The sequence below is a fragment of the Mastomys coucha genome, unplaced genomic scaffold, assembly GCF_008632895.1.
Source record: "Mastomys coucha isolate ucsf_1 unplaced genomic scaffold, UCSF_Mcou_1 pScaffold22, whole genome shotgun sequence".
Lineage (NCBI taxonomy): Eukaryota > Metazoa > Chordata > Mammalia > Rodentia > Muridae > Mastomys > Mastomys coucha.
Genome location: NW_022196905.1, coordinates 90517906 through 90536665, shown reverse-complemented (window position 1 = coordinate 90536665; position 18760 = coordinate 90517906). Strand labels below are relative to the sequence as shown.

The window sequence follows — 18760 nt, the reverse complement described above, 5'->3', positions numbered from 1 at the left end:
GGGGAAACTGGGAAAGGAGAAATTTACATGTAAATAAAGAAAATATCTAAAATAAAAAAAAATAGAAAGTCATTACTTTCTAAAGTACAGAACTTTCTTATCTTTTTTTGTCCTTTTCACAAGAGCCCCTTCTGGCTGTCTTCAATGGCTAACAATACCCGCAAAAGGCACTAAACAGTTCTAAGTGGAAGGAAGAGGCCAGTTTGGTTTTCTGTTCTTCACACAAGCGATAGAAACATGCACCTTGCACAAAAATACTGAATGACCTCAGGACAGTATCGTCACTATTGTCTAACTGTGGAATAAACCTCAAAACAGAACAATAACTGCCGCGGACCGGGTTCATTGAGGGGACCCCAATTTCCATGGGATGAGAATTCTGGTCAGGTGGGCAATAAGTCAACGGATGACAAACAGACTCGAGACACAAGGATGTGGTAAATCTGAATGTATTTGTGCAAGGTGAGATTCAGGCTTAAATACCATACAGCAAGCAGGGCAGATGTCAAGAGCCACATAGGCAAGTGACCGCACATCAAGGTCAGCAGGGTCTGGTAGCTAGGTGTGAAGCAGGAGGAAGAGGAGTGGAACTCTCCCTGTTGAGGCATTTTGATATTCCTAGGCTAATTCTCTGATTCTGCTGGAGGCAATGACCAGGAGGTTTCAATCTAGCATTTCCTACTAATTCTCTGGGTCTAGCTGGGGGCAAGCAGTGGGGAGTTCTGACTTAACACTTTTAGCTAATGTCCTTGAGTGAGGGAAACCCTTCATTACTCTCTAGTATGTAAAACATTTCTAACTATTGTAAATTATCTATTGCCCTAAGGAATGTACTCAACCTCTGTTGCTAGCTCTGGCGAGGAAGATACTTTGAGAGAAATTGTAAGCTATGGACAGCTTGGTATTAAACTAGGATAGTTGGAAACATTGTGCTGGCCAGAAAACAATGCCCAATCTTAGCCATTTAAGAATCATTACTTGGGGTACCTTTATGCCTAATTATGAAGGTGTGTTGATGATTGGAAAGACTAATCTGGAACACGTCTGAGTTAGGGGATACCAGCGACTGAGAGAAATCCAGGAGGCACAGAATCCTTTTGGATTCTTATTGCCTCTTATACTTTAATCAGGATTTTATCCCCGATATTTTGGATGTGACTGGAGTAGACGAGTGTGCGTAGCAAATAACTGCCAACTAACAGAAGCTACCTGAAGTCTTTATGACTTAAAGAAACAAAATTCCTCTACAATAAGGAATTGAAATAAAGAGCTCCGTGGAAAACTACTTTGAAAATGGCCAAACAACAAAGTTAAAGCAAATTCTCATTCACAATAGCCTCAAAAAAAGTCTTGGAATAAATTCAACCAAGTAATTGAAAGCTTTCTACAATGAAAATGTTAAGACCCTGGAGAAAAAGAAATTGAAGATGATACCATACTCATGGAATGGAAAGATTAATACTATAAGAAAGTTCATCAACAAAATGCCATCAACAGATTCAATGCAGTTCCTATTGGTGATGGTTTGAATATGCTTGGCCCAGAGAGTGGCAATATTAGGAGGTGTACCTTATTAGAGTACGTGCGGCCTTGTAGGAGGAAACGTGTCACTGTAGGGGTGGGTTTTGAGATCCTTTTCCTAGCTGCCTCAAGACAGTCTTTTCCCAGTTACCTATAAATGAAGATGTAGAAGTCTCAGATCCTGCAGCATCATCCCTGCCTAGATGATGCCATACTTTATGCCATAATGACAATGGACTGAACTTCTGAACCTGTGAGCCAGTCCCTATTAAATTTGTCGTTTATAAGAGTTGCCTTGGTCATGGTGTCTCGTCGCAGCAATGGAAACCCTAACTATGATAGGCCTGACCATGTTTTTGTTTGGGGGATTGTGGACTTGGGGACTTTGGAGTCCAAAAGCAGTAGAATTTAAGTGGGATTTAATCAGCCATCCCAGTAGGAATATGGAAGACATTACTGATGGTGATTTGAACTGTAGGGGCCTGCTCAAGAGTTTTCAGAGGAGAAATGTTAGTATGTGGCCTAGGGACTGTTCTATGATATTTTTCTGAAGAATGTGACTGCTTTTTGCTCTTATCTGAAGTGTCTACCTGATGCTAAGGTGAAGAGAATAAAATAAATTGCATTGACAAAGGATGTCTCAGAAGAGCCCAGTATGGACATCCTCTAGGCATCCTCTAGGTTACTCTCATGAAGAGCATTTTGATCAAGCATAACAAACTCATAAAGGAAAAATACAAAATGTATGGCTCAAGTAGTAAAGGGATACTAGGAAGTGAAATGGAGTTGAATCCTGTGTTTAAAGATATAAACAGATTAAGTGAGTGATGATCTCAGGGCAAGATCCCACCCATTTTATTGCTTCCTTATTGTTTGCATTTGCCATTGAACAGGAATACTTATATGATGTTAACTAATAAAACCATTATTATTTATTGGTTATTGATTTTATTTGGACCTTTAATCTGGAATGAACTACAACCCAGAAATGGAGGACACAGGCTTTTGATCTGGATCTTGAGGCACAGCATCCATGAAAAGCTTAGGCCTAGGCATGATGATACATGCCTTTAATCCCAGGAGATAGAGGCAAGAGATATATGAGTTCAAGGCCCACTTGAAACAGAGCAAGTTATAGATAAAGAAAAACTAAGGCCCAGACATGGTAGTATACACTTTTAGCCAGAGTTACACTCTGTAACCAGAGTGTTACTGAAGGCAGTGCTGGAAAGTGACCCAAGCTCTTTTGAGGACCCTAGAATATCATCTGTGGATCCCAGGCATTGAAACAAGAAGCTATAAAGTTGAAGTTGTCTTAGATACCACAAGATGTTAGAGATGTCAGAGACATGGGACACCTCCAAGGAAAGCTGCTAACAGGGAGTGGAACCAGCTCAAGGGAATGAAGTTTGTTGGTGGTGAATGCCAGATCTGCCAATAGCAGTCAAAGGGATAAAAGGAGTTGGAGATCTAAAGAGCGCTTTGACATTGGACAAATCAGAGTTTTGATTTGATTTCTTAAGGGATTATACTTAAGAGATTACATAAATCTCAGAAGAGACTGAACTTTGGACTTTTAACATTGTTACATTGTTGATAATGTTATAGACTATGGGACTTTTGAAGTTGGACTAAATGGATTTTGCACTATGCTATGTCTAGGTATGGCCACCATTGACTCTTGTGTTGTGACACATTCCACAAGGCCAGGCAGTGGAATGTGAAGTTTTCAATATGCTTGTCCCAGGAAGTGGCACTTTTAGGAGGTGCCGCCTTGTTGGAGGAAGTGTGCCACTGTGGGGTGGGTGGGCTTTGAGCCCATCCTCCTAGCTGCCTGAAGGCAGTGTCTTCTTGGTTACCTTTGGATGAAGGTGTAGTCAGCTCCTCCAACTGCCATGCTTCCTGACATGATGATAATAGACTGAACCTCTGAACCTGTAAGCTAGCCCCAATTAAATGTTGTTCATTTTAAGAGTTGCTTTTGTCATGATTTCTCTTCACAGCAATGGAAACCTAAGACACCACCAAAATTCCAAGTCAATTCATTACATAAACTTTTAAAGTAATCTTAAATTTTATATAGAAATACATACATTCATACACACACACACACACACACACACACACACACACACACGCACACACACACACAATGACAAGAATAAGCCTGAACAATAGCAGAATTTCTGGAAGTGTCACCATTTCTAACATTAAGTTATATTACAGAGCTATTGGGATAAAACCAGCATGATACTGTCATAGAAACAAGACATCTTGATCAATGACATAGAAATGAGGACAATTTAAGTTCACAGCCCAGTAGATACCTGATTCCTGACAAACATAACCAAAACACTCACTGGAGAAAAGTCCTCATCACCAAATAGTCCCAGTCAACTGCGTGTAGAAGAATAAAAGTCACTTATCTCTCGCCCTACACAAAGAGGCAACTCCAAATGGATCAAGGACCTCAGCATTAGCCCTGATGCCCTGACCCCTGAGAGAGAAGAAAGTGGGCAAGACATTTGAATATATAGGCAAGGGAAAAGATTTATATCACTACCCTTTTAATTCAGGTGTTAAAACCAAACATTGATAAAAATGGACCAAACAAACAAACAAAGAAAAAACAAATGAACAAACATCTATACAGTAAAAGACAGTGAAGAAGCAGCATACAAAATGTAAAAAATTATTTACTGCCTATACATGTGGCAGAGGGTAGGAGGGTAGGTATCTAGAATATACAAAGAACTAAAAAAAAAATGAAGAAAACAGCACAATTTTAAAATAGGGTATGGAAGTTGGAAATAAGCAGAGAGTTCTCAAGTAATGGAATACATTTTTAAAAAATATTTTCAATGTCATTAGCTCTCATGAAATGCAAAATTAAAACTATTTTGAGATTTCATTTCATCCAAGTTAAAGTGGCAAAACACCAAAAAGAGAAAAGGAAAAAGAAAAACAAGACATATGCTGTGTTAGCATGTATGTCATGAAAGATTACCATTTATTCATGGCTGAAGAAGGTGCAACCTGGTGCAGCCACCATGCCAATCAGTATGGAGGCTCCTCAATGGCTAGAAATAGACCAACCATGTGACCCAACTATTCCACTCTTGGCAGACACTCAAAGGAGTTAAGAACTCACTACAGAAACATGTGTTGCTGCCATGAAACCTCAAAACTATGACTGCCTGAGAAGACCTTCACAGTGACACGAGTGATCTAATGCCCCACGTCCAGATGCCTGAGAAGACCTTCACAGTGACATGAGGGGACCTAATGACCCAAGTCTAGATGAAAGTCTACAGGTAGTTAACTGATGAGAGAAAGAGTCAGCCCTGAACGACATGTACTAATAGGTAACACTAATTTATACGTATGACTATCAACAAAGGTTAAAGACGAGGTCACACAATCAAGAATCTGTGAGGAGGACACAAGAGGATTTGGAGGGGAGACAGAATGGTGGAAATGATGTAAAAATATTACTCGTGAATGAAATTCTTAAAAAAAATATTTAAAAGATGAATTCTTTAAAAATAACATTTTAGATGCCTAGGATAAACACAAATAAAATCTTTGCATGTGTATATAAAAACCAATAGCTCAGTAATCTCACAAAGGAGCATGAAAATAGCAACTGAAATTACATTTTTGTTTTTGTTGTTGTTTCATGAAAAGGTTTCTTTGTGTAGCCCTTCCTGTCCTGGAACTTGCTCTGTAGTCCAGGCTGGCCTTGAACTCACAGAGATCTGCTTACCTTTGCCTCCCAAGTGCTGGGATTAAAGGTGTATGCCACCACGACCTGGATCAGAAATTACATTTTTAAAACATATATTTTATACATGCATCAACTGCCATCTTGCACCTGAATAGTCATTTATTCAACCATGACCGAATATTTCTCTGGTGTGATGACTGCTTCGGTTGGACAGTGATGAAGGACAGAAGATGGCTGCTCATACAGAGCCCATCTATAGTTGAGGATCAAGGCATGACATAGCTAAGGAAAGGTCAGGGAAAGTTACAGCAGTTGGCAAGAGCTCAACTGAACTCAATCCAGAAGGACAAAGTTCAGATAGACAGTCTGGGAAGACCTTTACCGAGAGCCCCTACACAGGGATCAAAACAAAAACCAGGTTCCAGACATAGTATTGCCGGAGGCAGAAAGATAGCTTAAAGAGTCTGCTTCAGGATGAGGTTTATGGCCCAGAGGAACAAAACCAGAACTGGCAATTAGTAGTGTGGGAATAAAGAGAAAGGTTATAAGACCAGAATCACTTTAACTCATGGAATCTACGAAAAAATAACTTCCTATATTCTAGGTTTTTTTTGAAGATCATTAACTCCTCACAAGAAGCAATCTCCTTTAAAGGAAATGGTTTTACAGCACCTATGTAAACAAATTTTATTTATTTATTGCTGTGGGTTTTTCCAAAACTATTTATAATTCAAATATTTTTCAATTACAGAAAAAAAGAACTAAATGTTAGTCCTGATTTATTCTTAGCATGAGAAAGTTTGTTATCACTGTCCAATTCCAGGTGCAAAAACATTTTTGCTAATGTTACAAATTCACTTCTTAGAGAGAAAGCTACCAAAACACACCTGCACCTTTTCAAAACTGATCTAATAGTGTTGAAAGTAAGCACGCTAAGGTCATGGATGCTTAGTCATCAAAACCCCATTGTCCCATCTGCTAGGTAGAGTGAATTATCTGGTTACTTAGATTCTCAGAGGATAAACTTGCATTCCATCCCATCCTCTCCAGAGACAGTGTCATGAGGAGAGACTCAATGCCTACAACTCAAACAAACATTGGCTTGGTCCTGTGACTTAATAACTTCGACTAGTGGAATTATGTCTAAGGAGGAGCCCACATTCTGAAGCTGTAGCATTTAACATCGCATTTTAGTATTGGAAGCAAAAGAGTGTATTTGTTAAGAATTCAGGCTGTGTCACCAGCTGCTGTGAGCTTTCATCTTGCTTCTGGCCTCTCTTAGTATAAACTCCATAAACTCCATGTGTTTAGGTTTCCATCTCCAAAACAGAGAAAATAGTATTTACAACCACCGACATGGCCTGTTGGACCATGAAAGGCAGTTTGTGTTCTGGTTGAGCGAGGCTTACTCCAGAGACCCAGTAGAAAATTCTACAAGGGATAGAACAGTAAGCTACACCCCCAGACATCAAGCTGCTGACACCACGAGCCCTCACTTCATTATCCTGTGGCTATCTATCCATCATGTAGACAATGCCCCGAGCTCCCAGTATTCTGGCTGGACTCCACCGGAGTCAACTGACCACAGCCAGGTATGCTCCGCCCCACAATTCCCTGGGAACAGCAAGGTAGCTCAACCCACTATAAAAGGGGCTGCTTGGCCCCTCCTCTCTCTTAACTTCTTGCTCTTACTCTCACCTCTCGCCCTCCTTCTCCTCCGCCTTTCTCCCCTCTCTCCACGTGGCCATGGCCAGTCTCTACTTTCTCTCTCTCTCTTTCTCTCTCTCTCTCTCTCTCTCTCTCTCTCTCTCTCTCTCTCTCTCTCTCTCTCTCTCTCTCTCTTACAATAAAGCCTAAAAACTATGGACTGCCTCATTTCATCTAGACTTGCCATGCTAGAAAAATGGCTTAGGTCTTCCCCTAAAGAGCAGAGTCTAATCTCCTGCAGAAAGGCCATCATCCGGCAGCATTTCCAGCCAAGACTGGACCAAGGACTCTCACCTGCTCAGGAACCACTGGGTGCCCCCTTTTCTCCCTGCCCCTTTCTCCCTTTGGCCCCGGGGCTGACAGAGCTGCCCCTGGGCCCCACCTCATTCTCAGCTCTCCCATGATATCCAGCAGCGTCTGGGATGCCCAAGACTGAGAACCCACCGGACTACACCCTTTCCACCCCCATGAACTGGGGTAGTGGCTTCCCACAGCCAGATGCCCACCTGGCGGAGTCTGCCCTGCCAGTGCTCCCGAGCTCTGGCAGGATGCGGGTTACCCTCCCACTCCCTTTATTCCCCCACCGCCCAGTGCAGCGGAGCCCAACAATGGCCATGAGCAAAAAACAAATTAAAACATGTACAGAATTCTCTAGTTTGGCACATCAGCAAACCATATCTATAATATGACCAGTGCTTAACATTACATCACACAAAATACACTTACATTGGTCTACTGTCTCGTTTTTCACAAATGAAGAATGTCATAACTATATCCACCATCTGTCTGTGTATTTACAAATCTCAATATTCACAGGACAATAAATAAAGTTGAAAAGACAGTAAATAAAGTTGAAAAATCCATAGTAGTGTAAATTTGGAAAATCAATCTAAATATAGGGATTAAAATTTAATTACAAGTTTACTTGAGGAGTGGCGAGACAGCTCAGTGTATAACACACTTGATAGCAAGCCAGGGGATCTGAGTTCAATCCCTGTGGCCATCTGATGGAAGAAGAGAGCCAACACCTACAAGTGGTCCTCTGATCTCCACACATGTGTAATAGCACATGTGCACAGTGGTTATACACACACACACACACACACACACACACAAATAAATAAATGTAATGAAAATGCAAGGCATGATGGTACGTGTCTCTACTACCACTCCACCACTCAGGTATGTTGAGACTTTGTCTTTTACTGTCTATTGTAATGCTAAATGCAGGACCCTAAGGCCTGCACGTAGCCCCTGTGATGCTGCCCCCAAGTTATTTCTGATTGGTAAATAACAATGGTGCTGAGAGCTAATAGCTGGGCAGAAGAGACATAGTGGGGTTTAGGTTTCAGAGAGAAACCTTGAGGAGGGAAGAAAAAGACAGGAACAATAAGGAGAAGCCACCATGGATTAGGAGTGAAGAGAAGGTGTCCCTGTGGGCTGGCCAACTGGAGTTAACAGTAGCCCAGATGAAGCATAGTGAGTAATAACCCAGGGTTATCAATAGGAAGCAGATCTCAAGAACATAGAAAGTAGTATTTGCCCAGCTCTTGTGCTGATTAAGGCTTATTGTAAATATAAAGTTTGAGTCTGTTTTTTTAATCTGGGAACTAAATGGTATAAAGGTGGGGTAGAAACCCTAGGTTGAGGTGAAATAATTTCTACTATACAAGAGATCAGTCTGTCTCAATAATATAAGAAGAGAGCTTATATGGGGGCCTCTGGATCCCTGACCAATGCCTGTATTGTCTAGTAATACATGATTTCTAGGATCAGTGTTCTCTGACCATGTAGGTAACTCCTTTCCACCTCTTTTGTGTTTTGTGGAGGAGGGTAAGGGATATGAGATTTCCATTCCCTTTTGGTTTCCCGATACCCCTTAGTCCACACCCTCTCATGCCTTCCCTGCTTTCAACCACCATATTTCCTTCTCTATATTTCTTTCACCTATGGTCCACTGCCTGCCCTCTTGAAGATAGTTCTGTCCCCTTCCCAGTTCCGTGGCTTCCAGGAATGCCCTGGAGTTCAGTAAAGAGAACCGAAGAGTGAGTTAAGATCTCTTCTGTAATGTGATTCTTCTGGAGCTGGGTTGCATCACTCTATATAATCATGTTTCCAGTTTCATCCATTCACCTGAAAGTTTTTATTTCATTCTTCCTTACACATGAACAGAATTCTGTTGTATATATGTATCACATTTGTATCTCCCATTCGGTATTTCATGGACAGCTATGCTGATTCCATTCCCTGTCTACTGTGATATGGATATGCAGGTGCCTCTGTGGCATAATAAAGTCTTTGGTCATATGCCCAGAAGGGATAGAGCTGGGTCATATGGTAGTTTCATAATTATCTTTTTATTGGTATAAATGTGTATCATAACTGGCCTAGAGGGATAGATTGGTGGTTAAAAGCCCTGGTACCTTCCCAACGTCTGCAATCTGTCACTTCAGTTACAGAGGTCCTAACACCTTCTTCTGGCCTCCATGAGGGCCAGGTATGCACATAGTATACAGTCAAAACACTCACATACATAAAGTTAAAATTAAATAATACTATGTAGGCATTCAGTTTGTAGGCACAGGACTCAGTAGCTTTGAATGTATTTCAAAATAATGCAAGCATTGTAGTTCCTATGTGTGTATTTTATCCTCCACAAACAGCAGCTCACTACATAAGCAGGCACCTGCAATTCTGATGACTATGGGATCTACTTGTTTCATGGATTCACCTATTCTGGGCATCTTCCATAAGTTAAATTATACAATTTATAGTTGTCCTTGTTGCTTTTCTATCGCTGTGAGAAAACACTATGACCAAAGCAAGGGTTTCTTTGGGCTCACATTCCAGACAGAGTCCATGATGGCAGACCTGAAGGTTTGCAGACAGGAGCAGTGAGCTGAGGGCTCAGGTTATGAACAGCAATCAGGACACCGAAAGTGAAGTAGAAAGGGTGGAAGTCTTACTTTCCGAAGGTCTGAATTAACATTGTGTACCACACACCTAGCAACATTTATTAGTTACACATTTTCAGTTTTGAAAATCATTTTAAACCATTGCAGTGGTTTATAAATAACCAGAAGCTAACCTGTCTGTCACAGGAAGATAGTTCCCTAGTACTGAGGGAGGGGAGGGCTAATTCTTAGTACATTTCTTGTATTTACAGTGTAGTGGAAGGGTACATGCCAGAGCCCTTGAATCAAAGTCAGAGGATAACTTAGAGAAGTCAGTTCTTCATTCTACTATGTGGGTCTTACAGATTGTGTCATGTAGTCAGTCTTGCTGGTAAGTGCCCTTACTTACTGAGCTAGGTTGCTGGCTCTAGTTCTTGTTTTGAGATTGGGTTACATTATACTACCCAGGTCATTCTCAGGCTTGTGGGCTTAAACTACCCTTCTGCCTCTGTCTTCTGCATAGCTAGGACTACAAGTATACAAGTATATACTTTTCAGTGCTTATTAAGACAGAAGCTGTATGAGAGAGTAGACATGGGAAATAGTAATAACAGCAATAATAAAAACAATAATAATAACAACAATAATAATAGCTATGAGAGGATATGGGCATGCTTGCAGCTTTGATGGCAGCATTAGAACCCACGCCCAGTGCCACTCCTCCAACAAGGCCACAATTCCTAAGCCTCCACATAGAGCGCCCCCACCTGGGAACCAATATCCAAATGTTCAAGCCTGTAAGGCCGCCTTGCTCAGAGCACAGCGGGCGACTGTGTGCAGGTCCTTGCGTTGGCCCTTTTGATTTCATGGTTTATCTGTGCTAGAGCACAGGAAAGCACATTACATTTTTATAACTGAATAATGTCCAGGTGTACTTCTGTGACACATTTTTAGCCATTTATCAGTTATTAGGCATTTGGATTGTCCCCCCCTTTGAAGCGACTATGAATAACGTGGCTTTCGGTGTTCATGTATGAGTACTTACCTGCCCGTGTTTTCAGTTCCCTTGGGGATAATCTTAGGAGTAAAATTGCTGGGACATATGGTAAGAATCTGTTTAATTTTTTTGAAAAATTGCCAAGCTGTTTTCCATTTTCCATTCCAACCAATGATTTAATTTTACTCACCTAGTCTTCAAACTCCTCGAGAGCAGTAATGGACTCTACTGTAGTCCCAGAACCGGGCGTAGTGCCTAGTGCATCTATGAATATTTGCACATGATTAAACACTCAAAATTCTCTTTCAAATTATTCCTTCTTCTGTGTCTCCCCTCACAAAAAAAAATCCCTTCCCATTTTATTTAACTTCTATCTCTCCAGTTTCTTTTTTCCTATGAAGAATTATTATAAATGAAATACTCCAGCACGTCTACAAATGGCCATTGTACAATTGCTAAGCCAGGAGAACTGTGACAGGTTGGGGCATCTCATCTGCAGGTTAGAGACCTGAGCATACTGTATCTGATCTCTAACTTGGTATAGTTTGCAGTCAACAGAGCCTCAAGTGTACGTCCAAGTTATCTTAAGCAAATATTCCTGGCTCTCGGGTGCCCTCTGCTGGCCTGCTGTCAACAACACTAGAGTAGATTTTGCAGGGAAAAGAGCAACACGTGGGACAGAAGGCAACATATGGGACACATCCATAACAAAGACAACCAGAAGAGATCACAGATGAAAGGGCCTTCCTTTCCTAGAAGCTCTGGGTGGGGACTAGCCTCCACCTTCCCAGACTGGCACTTGAGTACCCTGATGACTTCCAGCTCCAGACAGTTAAAGAGACCGTCACATAGATAAAATCCACTTTGATGGTCAAACACAAAATGGACATGTGACATGCACAGAATTTAAACTTTAAACATGACCAACACTTCCCAATATGAAATACTTTTATATCTTATAAAAAGACATATAAATGTAAATAAATTCTCTGTCTCTGTCCATCTCTCTGATGTCTTTTATAAGACATACTCAACTCTACATATAAAACTTGCATAGTTACAAATTATAAGACTAGAGGCTGGAGTGGCCAACTGTGTGTAAGTTACTGAGGGCTGTATGAATTTCCTGTAATAGGTAGAAGTTTCCTTCAAGGATGACCATTCTCTATTGCTAAGAATGTGTTACCTCGCAGACCAAAGTGGACCTTACATATGTGGTGCAGGTTGGACTCTGAAACCTGAAGATAATCCTCAATCATCTAGCTAGGCCTGGGTCATCTGCTAGGCTTACTGTCATCCAGGAGTCACTAAAGGAGAGAACTTCCCCTGCCAGATCAGAGAAGATCTCACGGGCGAGAGTGGGAAGATTTAAAGGGTGAGCCACTCTTGCTGAAGGAAGAGAACAAAAGAAAAGGGATATGGACTACCTTTGGGGGCAAAAACCTGTTCCTGATGACAAATGACAAATGACAAAGAAACGAGGGCCATAATCCAAAAAAAAATCACAAGCTACAAGCTGACTGACAGGGCTTCAGCCTTAGACCCTGGCTCAGACAAGCATTCAGCCTAAGCAATTGCAGATTCCAGCCTGTGAAATACTGCTGAATATCACTGAGTATTAGGTGGTTCCAAAACACAGTAACCACTAGAATAGTCATCTGAAACTATGCTTTCCCAGAACCCATTCACTTCCTGGTCCAATCAATTATTTATGAGCATATGGGAAATTTTAAAAGATGTTTTTAAAAGAACTTGTCTAAGAATAATTCAGTGTTTCCTTTTTTTCATTTTTATTTACAATTATCTCCTGTCCCAGGTTCTTCTCAAAAAAAGAAAGAAAGAAATGAAATAAAATAAAATAAAATAAAATAAAATAAAAAATCCAAAATCCCTTCCCCTGTTAACCACCCCATCCCCTCCTGCTTACTGGCCCTGGCATTCCCCTACAGTGGGGCATAGAACCTTCACAGGGCCAAGAGCCTCTCCTCCCATTGATGACCAACTTGGCCATCATCTGCTATACATATGCTGCTGGAGCCATTAGTCCCACCATGTGTACTCTTTGGTTGGTGGTTTAGTCCCTGGGAGCTCTGAGCTCTGGGCTGCAAATCCTTCAGCTCCTTGGGTCCTTTCTCTAGCTCCTTCATTGGGGACCCTATACTCAGTCCAATGGATGGTTGTGAGCCTCTACTTCTGTATTAGTCAGGCACTGTCAGAGCCTCTCAGGAGACGGCTATTCAGGCTCCTGTCTGCCAGCACTTGCTGGCTGTATTAGTCAGGGTTCTCTAGAGTCACAGAACTTATGGTGGTCTCTATGTAGTAAAGGAATTTATTGATGACTTATAGTCTGTAGTCCAACTCCCAACAATCAACTCCCAACAGTGGTCGGCAGCAGCTGTGAATGGAAGTCCAAGGATCCAGCAGTTGCTCAGTCTCACAAGGCAAGCAGGTAGGCAAGCAGGCGAAGCAGAGTGAGCCTTCCTTCTTCCAATGTCCTTATATAGGTCTCCAGCAAAAGGTGTGGCCCAGATTAAAGGTGTGTGCCACCACACCTTTAATCCCAGATAACCTTGAACACGTAGATCTTCCAGTCTTAATCTTCTAGGATTCATAGCCACTATGCCACCACACCTTTAATCCCAGATGATCTTGAACTCATAGCTTCCTATCTTAATCTTCTGGGATTCATAGCCACTATACCTCAAGATTTCCATGCCAAGATTCAGGTCGGAAACTTGTATCTCTCAGCCTCCAGATTAGGGCCACAGGTGAGCCTTCTAATTTTGGATTGTGGTTCATTTCAGATATAGTCAAGTTGACAACCAGGAATAGCCACTACACTGGCATCCACAGTAGTATCTAGATTTGATGATTGAACATAGGAAGGATTCCCAGGTGGAGCAGTCTCTGAATTGTCCTTCCTTTAGTCTCTGCTCCATAGTTAGTTTCTACAACTCCTTCCATGGGTATTTTGGTCCCCTTTTTAAGAAGGAACAAAGTATCCACAGATGCTCCAACATGAAATAAGGACACATGCTCCACTTTGTTCATAGCAGCCTTATTTATAATAGCCAGAAACTGGAAACAACCCAGATGTTCCTCAACAGAGGAATGGATACAGAAAATGTGGTACATCTACACAATGGAGTACTACTCAGCTATTAAGAACAATGAATTTATGAAATTCTTGGGGAAATGGATGGACCTGGAGAATATCATCCTGAGTGAGCTAACCCAATCACAAAAGAACACACATGGTATGCATTCTCTAATAAGTGGATATTAGCCTAGAAGGTTGGAATACACAAAGTACAAACCACAAACCATAAGAAACTCAAGAATTCAGTGTTTTCTAAGTAGTTATCATCTTCAACACTTAAAATTTTAAGGACTTTTTGAAAATAAATAGACAGTTGTTTTATCAGTCCCTTTTTAACTGTTTGACGCAGTTCAGCCTATATACACACATGAGCACTGGCACACATGCATGTGGATGACAGAGGGCAAGCCCACGTGTTGTTCCTCAGTTCTATACACCTGGTTCTCTCATGGGTTTAGAGCTCAAGGATTAGGATAAGCTGACTATCCAATGAGTCTGGGGATCAAGCCTGTCTCCATTGGCTCAGCACTAGTATTACAAGCACACAGCACATGGCAAGTTGCTCATGAGGATTCTGAGGATCTAATGCAATTCTTCATACCTTTACAGCAAGCACTTGACCAAATGAGCTATCCCCCAACTTCCTAATTACCCATCCTCAGTAGCTCTCTTGGTCGTATATGTAATTCCAAGAACTTTTTTTTCTTTTTTTTTTCTAATTACCCATCCTAATACATGTTATTCAATATGAACTTTATATTACCTTATGGTAGTCATATTAACAAAAGCCAGTGACAGTTATTGTCTTTACATAAATCAGTGTTTGAAAAGTTCAAGAATCCAAGCAATGCCAAAGGACAAAGACTTCTAAGGCAAATGTCACATACTTTCCGTGTATAAATACATAAAACTGGTACTAGTGAGTTACTTTATAATGTGCTTGACTGACATGATGACCGTATTTTGGTATTTGCATTTCTTAAATTAGCAGATTCAAGTCCTCCCACACAGCATTACTGCAAGCAGATGACAGTGCCTTTGCTTCTCAATGCAAGGTTAGGGCCTCTCAAGCCTGCTGCTCCCTGCAGGACATCCAGGCTATCACAGTCAAGGAAGGCTGGATTCCTTCGGACACCTTAGATAGAACACCTGGATGTGGAACATGGACACTTACTTTTTCTGTGTTCTTTCAGCCTGTCTTGCAATATCGATAGCTGCCTTTCTTGCTTCGAAATCTTCCCTTTTCACGATTTCTCCTGTCCCTCGGTAGCCTAGCTCCACCAACTGGCGAGCCAGGCTCTCATCCTGAGGGAAAAACCAACCAACAGATGTGTGGGTGAATTGTTTTAGTGAATACAAAAACAATTGTTTAAGCTAAGTGCCCCTTCTTTGAAAGAAGACTGGGGCTACTACATTTGTAGAACTGCCTCCTGACAGTACAATTGGTCACATTTGGTCCTTTTTTAAACCACAGATATAAGATGAGAAGAGAAACAACATCAACCACCAAATTTTCTCCAAGGGATCAGAGAACAAAGATCTGTTGTTGTTTTTTAAATAATTTATGCAAACAGCAGTAGACAATTAAGAGTGTATCTTTAAAGCAAGATAATTAGAGACACTAGTGTGCATTCAAGAAAGAGAATCAACTGCACACAAAGAGAAGGGGGTGCATTCAGACAGCCCAGTGCTTCCGAGGGACTTAAGTCAATTAGCTGATCCAGAACAGTACAACTTCAAATGCAACTAAAGAGGAGCAGATGAATTTCCTACTTAACTGAAAAGATACTGTTCCTGAATAATGATGGTACCAATAAAAGCAGAAAACGAGACACCCTCAAGGTGCCCAAGGTTGACAGGGCAGATTCCCCCCCCCAAAAGGATTTCAGGCCTGCCATATTTAAGAATTGTATCATGTGCTGGAGAGATGGCTAAGTGGTTGAGCCCTGACTGCTCTTCCAGAGATCCTGAGTTCAATTCCCAGCAACCATATGGAGGGTCACAACTATCTGTAATGGGATCTGATGCCCTCTTCTGGTGTGTCTGAAGACAGCTATAATTGTACTCATATACAAAAAATAAATAAGTAAATCTTTGGAAAAAAGAATTGTATCATAAACATTGTCATATATATGTATAGACACACACACACACACACATATATATGTATATATATACATATATACAGAAAGAGAGAGAGAGAGAGAGAGAGAGAGAATATGTGTGCTTATTTTCGATGGCTTAAAGAGGTATTGTTTTACATGATGTTACTAATATGAAACTATTAAATAAAATATTTATTTATCAACAATAATCACCTTAATGACATGGAAAACATTTAAAATAGAATGAAAACAGAATAAATAGAGTAAAACATACATTATATTTTAAACAGTAATGAATAGAAGACTAACAAATAAGTATGTGAAAAATGCTAGATTACTAATCGGTTCTGTCCACTAAATACCTTTCACATGAACCCTGTTAAAACCCCAAACCCCACAGGATGATACACATGCACTCACGAGGCCATGGCCCTGCAAAGCTCGGAGCACAGGAGCATCAGGCCTCTACAGACTTCCCTGTTGCTGTGGTTAGTTAATGAGAACCACAAAACTGAGTAAATGCCTCCACCTAGTGGAATTAATCTTTAACAGAAAGAGCAATGCATCCTCCAAGGCATTGTAAATGTCTTGTGATCGCTAGGAATCTAGTCCTCACGACAGGAAGAGTCCTGCATGCTGAGGGCCTTTATTTATTTATTTATTTATTTATTTACTTTTCTCTCTAAATTTTGCATGCCTTTGTGTCTAAACCTGCTTAAACAAATCCACTTGCATACTTCTGAAATTGGCAGTGCTTATATATATTACAATACATTTGTAAAAGCTCTTGGAATCAAACAAAAGCTAACCACGGTTGCCTCATGTAGCAAGATTCTACTATCTATGTACATGCCACTAGAGGGCAGATCTATTCAACCAAATGAAGCACAGGTCTGGGATATCCCAGGGAACCATAACTGGGGGCAGGGGGAGGGGGGTGTTGATAAAATGGAATCTTAGCTATAAAATTGTGGCATGGCTTTTCCCTACCCTCCAATCTTATTAATGACTACGTTTAAGACGTAACAGTTTTCCTGTTACCACTATCTGAAAGAATATCATCCAACTATAAAATGGGTATAAAAACAAAAACAAAAAAGACAAAAATATCAGAATGACAATTCAAAGGTAATATTGAATTATATAGAATTTCTCTTTTCTCCTCTGGCTCAGGATTCAGAAATCTATCTATATCATAAGTGATGTAGCCACAAACTTCACAATGTAACAGCTACTCCTAGATTCTTTATAGCTTTCTTCTTTACAAATATAAAATGATTGGTGAAGAAAACTTCAAGACATTGGACTAACACATCATTCAAATGGTAAATCACAGATGACCTTGCCACTCAGACACAGTCACAGACACTCAGGAGCATAGATTGCCAATCTTTGCTCTTGGTTTCCATGTTTATGGCCATCCTAGATTTCCAGGAACAAAATTACAACTGTGTTGAGCAAAGCTTCTCGTGCCCAATTCTTTAAATTCAATATCATACCTTGGATGCCTTTCCATGAGATATACAATACAATAAAAATTAGCAATCGTATGTATTGCTCAACTCTATGGGTGCAGGTATTATACATACTCCACTGTCTTCAGTTTGCTGCCATCCATGAAGGGTAACAATGACTATGGTGTGGGTCCCCTTTGCTTCTTTACCGTTCAGCACTTTGAAAACACCGTTCTATTGTTTGGTGGTGTGCTCTGGATCTGAGATGGTCCAGTCATCCCTGTCTTTGTTTGACTCTTTTCTCTAGGATGTTGTCTTGGCTGCACTTGAGGCTTGTCTTCATTATTTGCTAGTGATTTCATGAACCTATTCCTTCCTGTGTGTTTCTTTTGTGTTTATTAAGCTTGGAGTTTGATGAAGTCCTTGATGTTCTCCATTAATAATTGTACTAATTAAATGACTATCTTGGGCTAGAGAAATGGTTCAGCAGTTAAGAGTGCAGGACCTCTTTCTGAGGTCCTGAGTTCAATTCCCAGCAACCACATGGTGACTAACAGTCACCTACAACGGGATCTGATGCCCTCTTCCGGCATGCAGGTGGACAGGCAGATAGAGTACTCATATACAAAAATAAATAAATCTTTTTTTGAAAAAAATTTTTTCAAATATTTCCCCTTTAGCTCTTGTTAACTCTGCTGTCACATACATGAGGGTGTTTGACAATGCTTCCTCCAAGAGTTCTGGACTCTGTTCACTTCTGTTTATAATGTCTTCTGTTGAGATCACACTGTCCATTGCTCGTGAATGATTGGTTTTTAGCTCAACCCTTATTTGCTTGTTAAACTTGTTTTTTTTTTTCTAATAACATTTCACCCAACTTTATCGCATTTTAACCATAATCCTATTCTAGCTCCTTCTAAATATGTAGAGCATTTTCTTTACATTGAGGCATTACATTATATTGGCTACAGTACCAATAGCAGCTATAGTCATCAGGTGTCTAACTCAAATATTAATTAAACTCTGAGAATTCTATATGTGTTTAAAAATAGTCTATCAAATTATTAAAGTGGGTTTAGAATCTCTTCAATGTTTTTTCTGTTTTTACAGGAATCTTAATTTTATTTTGTCTTATTTTTTTACTTTTAGCATGTTAATGCTTTGATTTGGTTAATGTATTCTTTAATTTTTCAGTTTCATATCATGTAAATGTGGGTCATAACCATCTCTCACTACCCCTCTTTTTTTTTTTTTT

The 18760-nt window shown here is 40.4% G+C and overlaps 1 protein-coding gene across 1 annotated transcript in view; it reads right to left on the bottom strand.

Annotated features, from left to right (window-relative positions):
* The window catches only part of Cfap299 (cilia and flagella associated protein 299), a 523430-nt gene that overhangs the window by 487299 nt on the left and 17371 nt on the right, over positions 1-18760 (bottom strand). The window contains exon 2 of the mRNA XM_031336903.1: positions 15121-15251. Within this exon, the coding sequence (XP_031192763.1) occupies positions 15121-15251 (131 nt within the window). The remainder of the gene's footprint in view (positions 1-15120; positions 15252-18760) is intronic.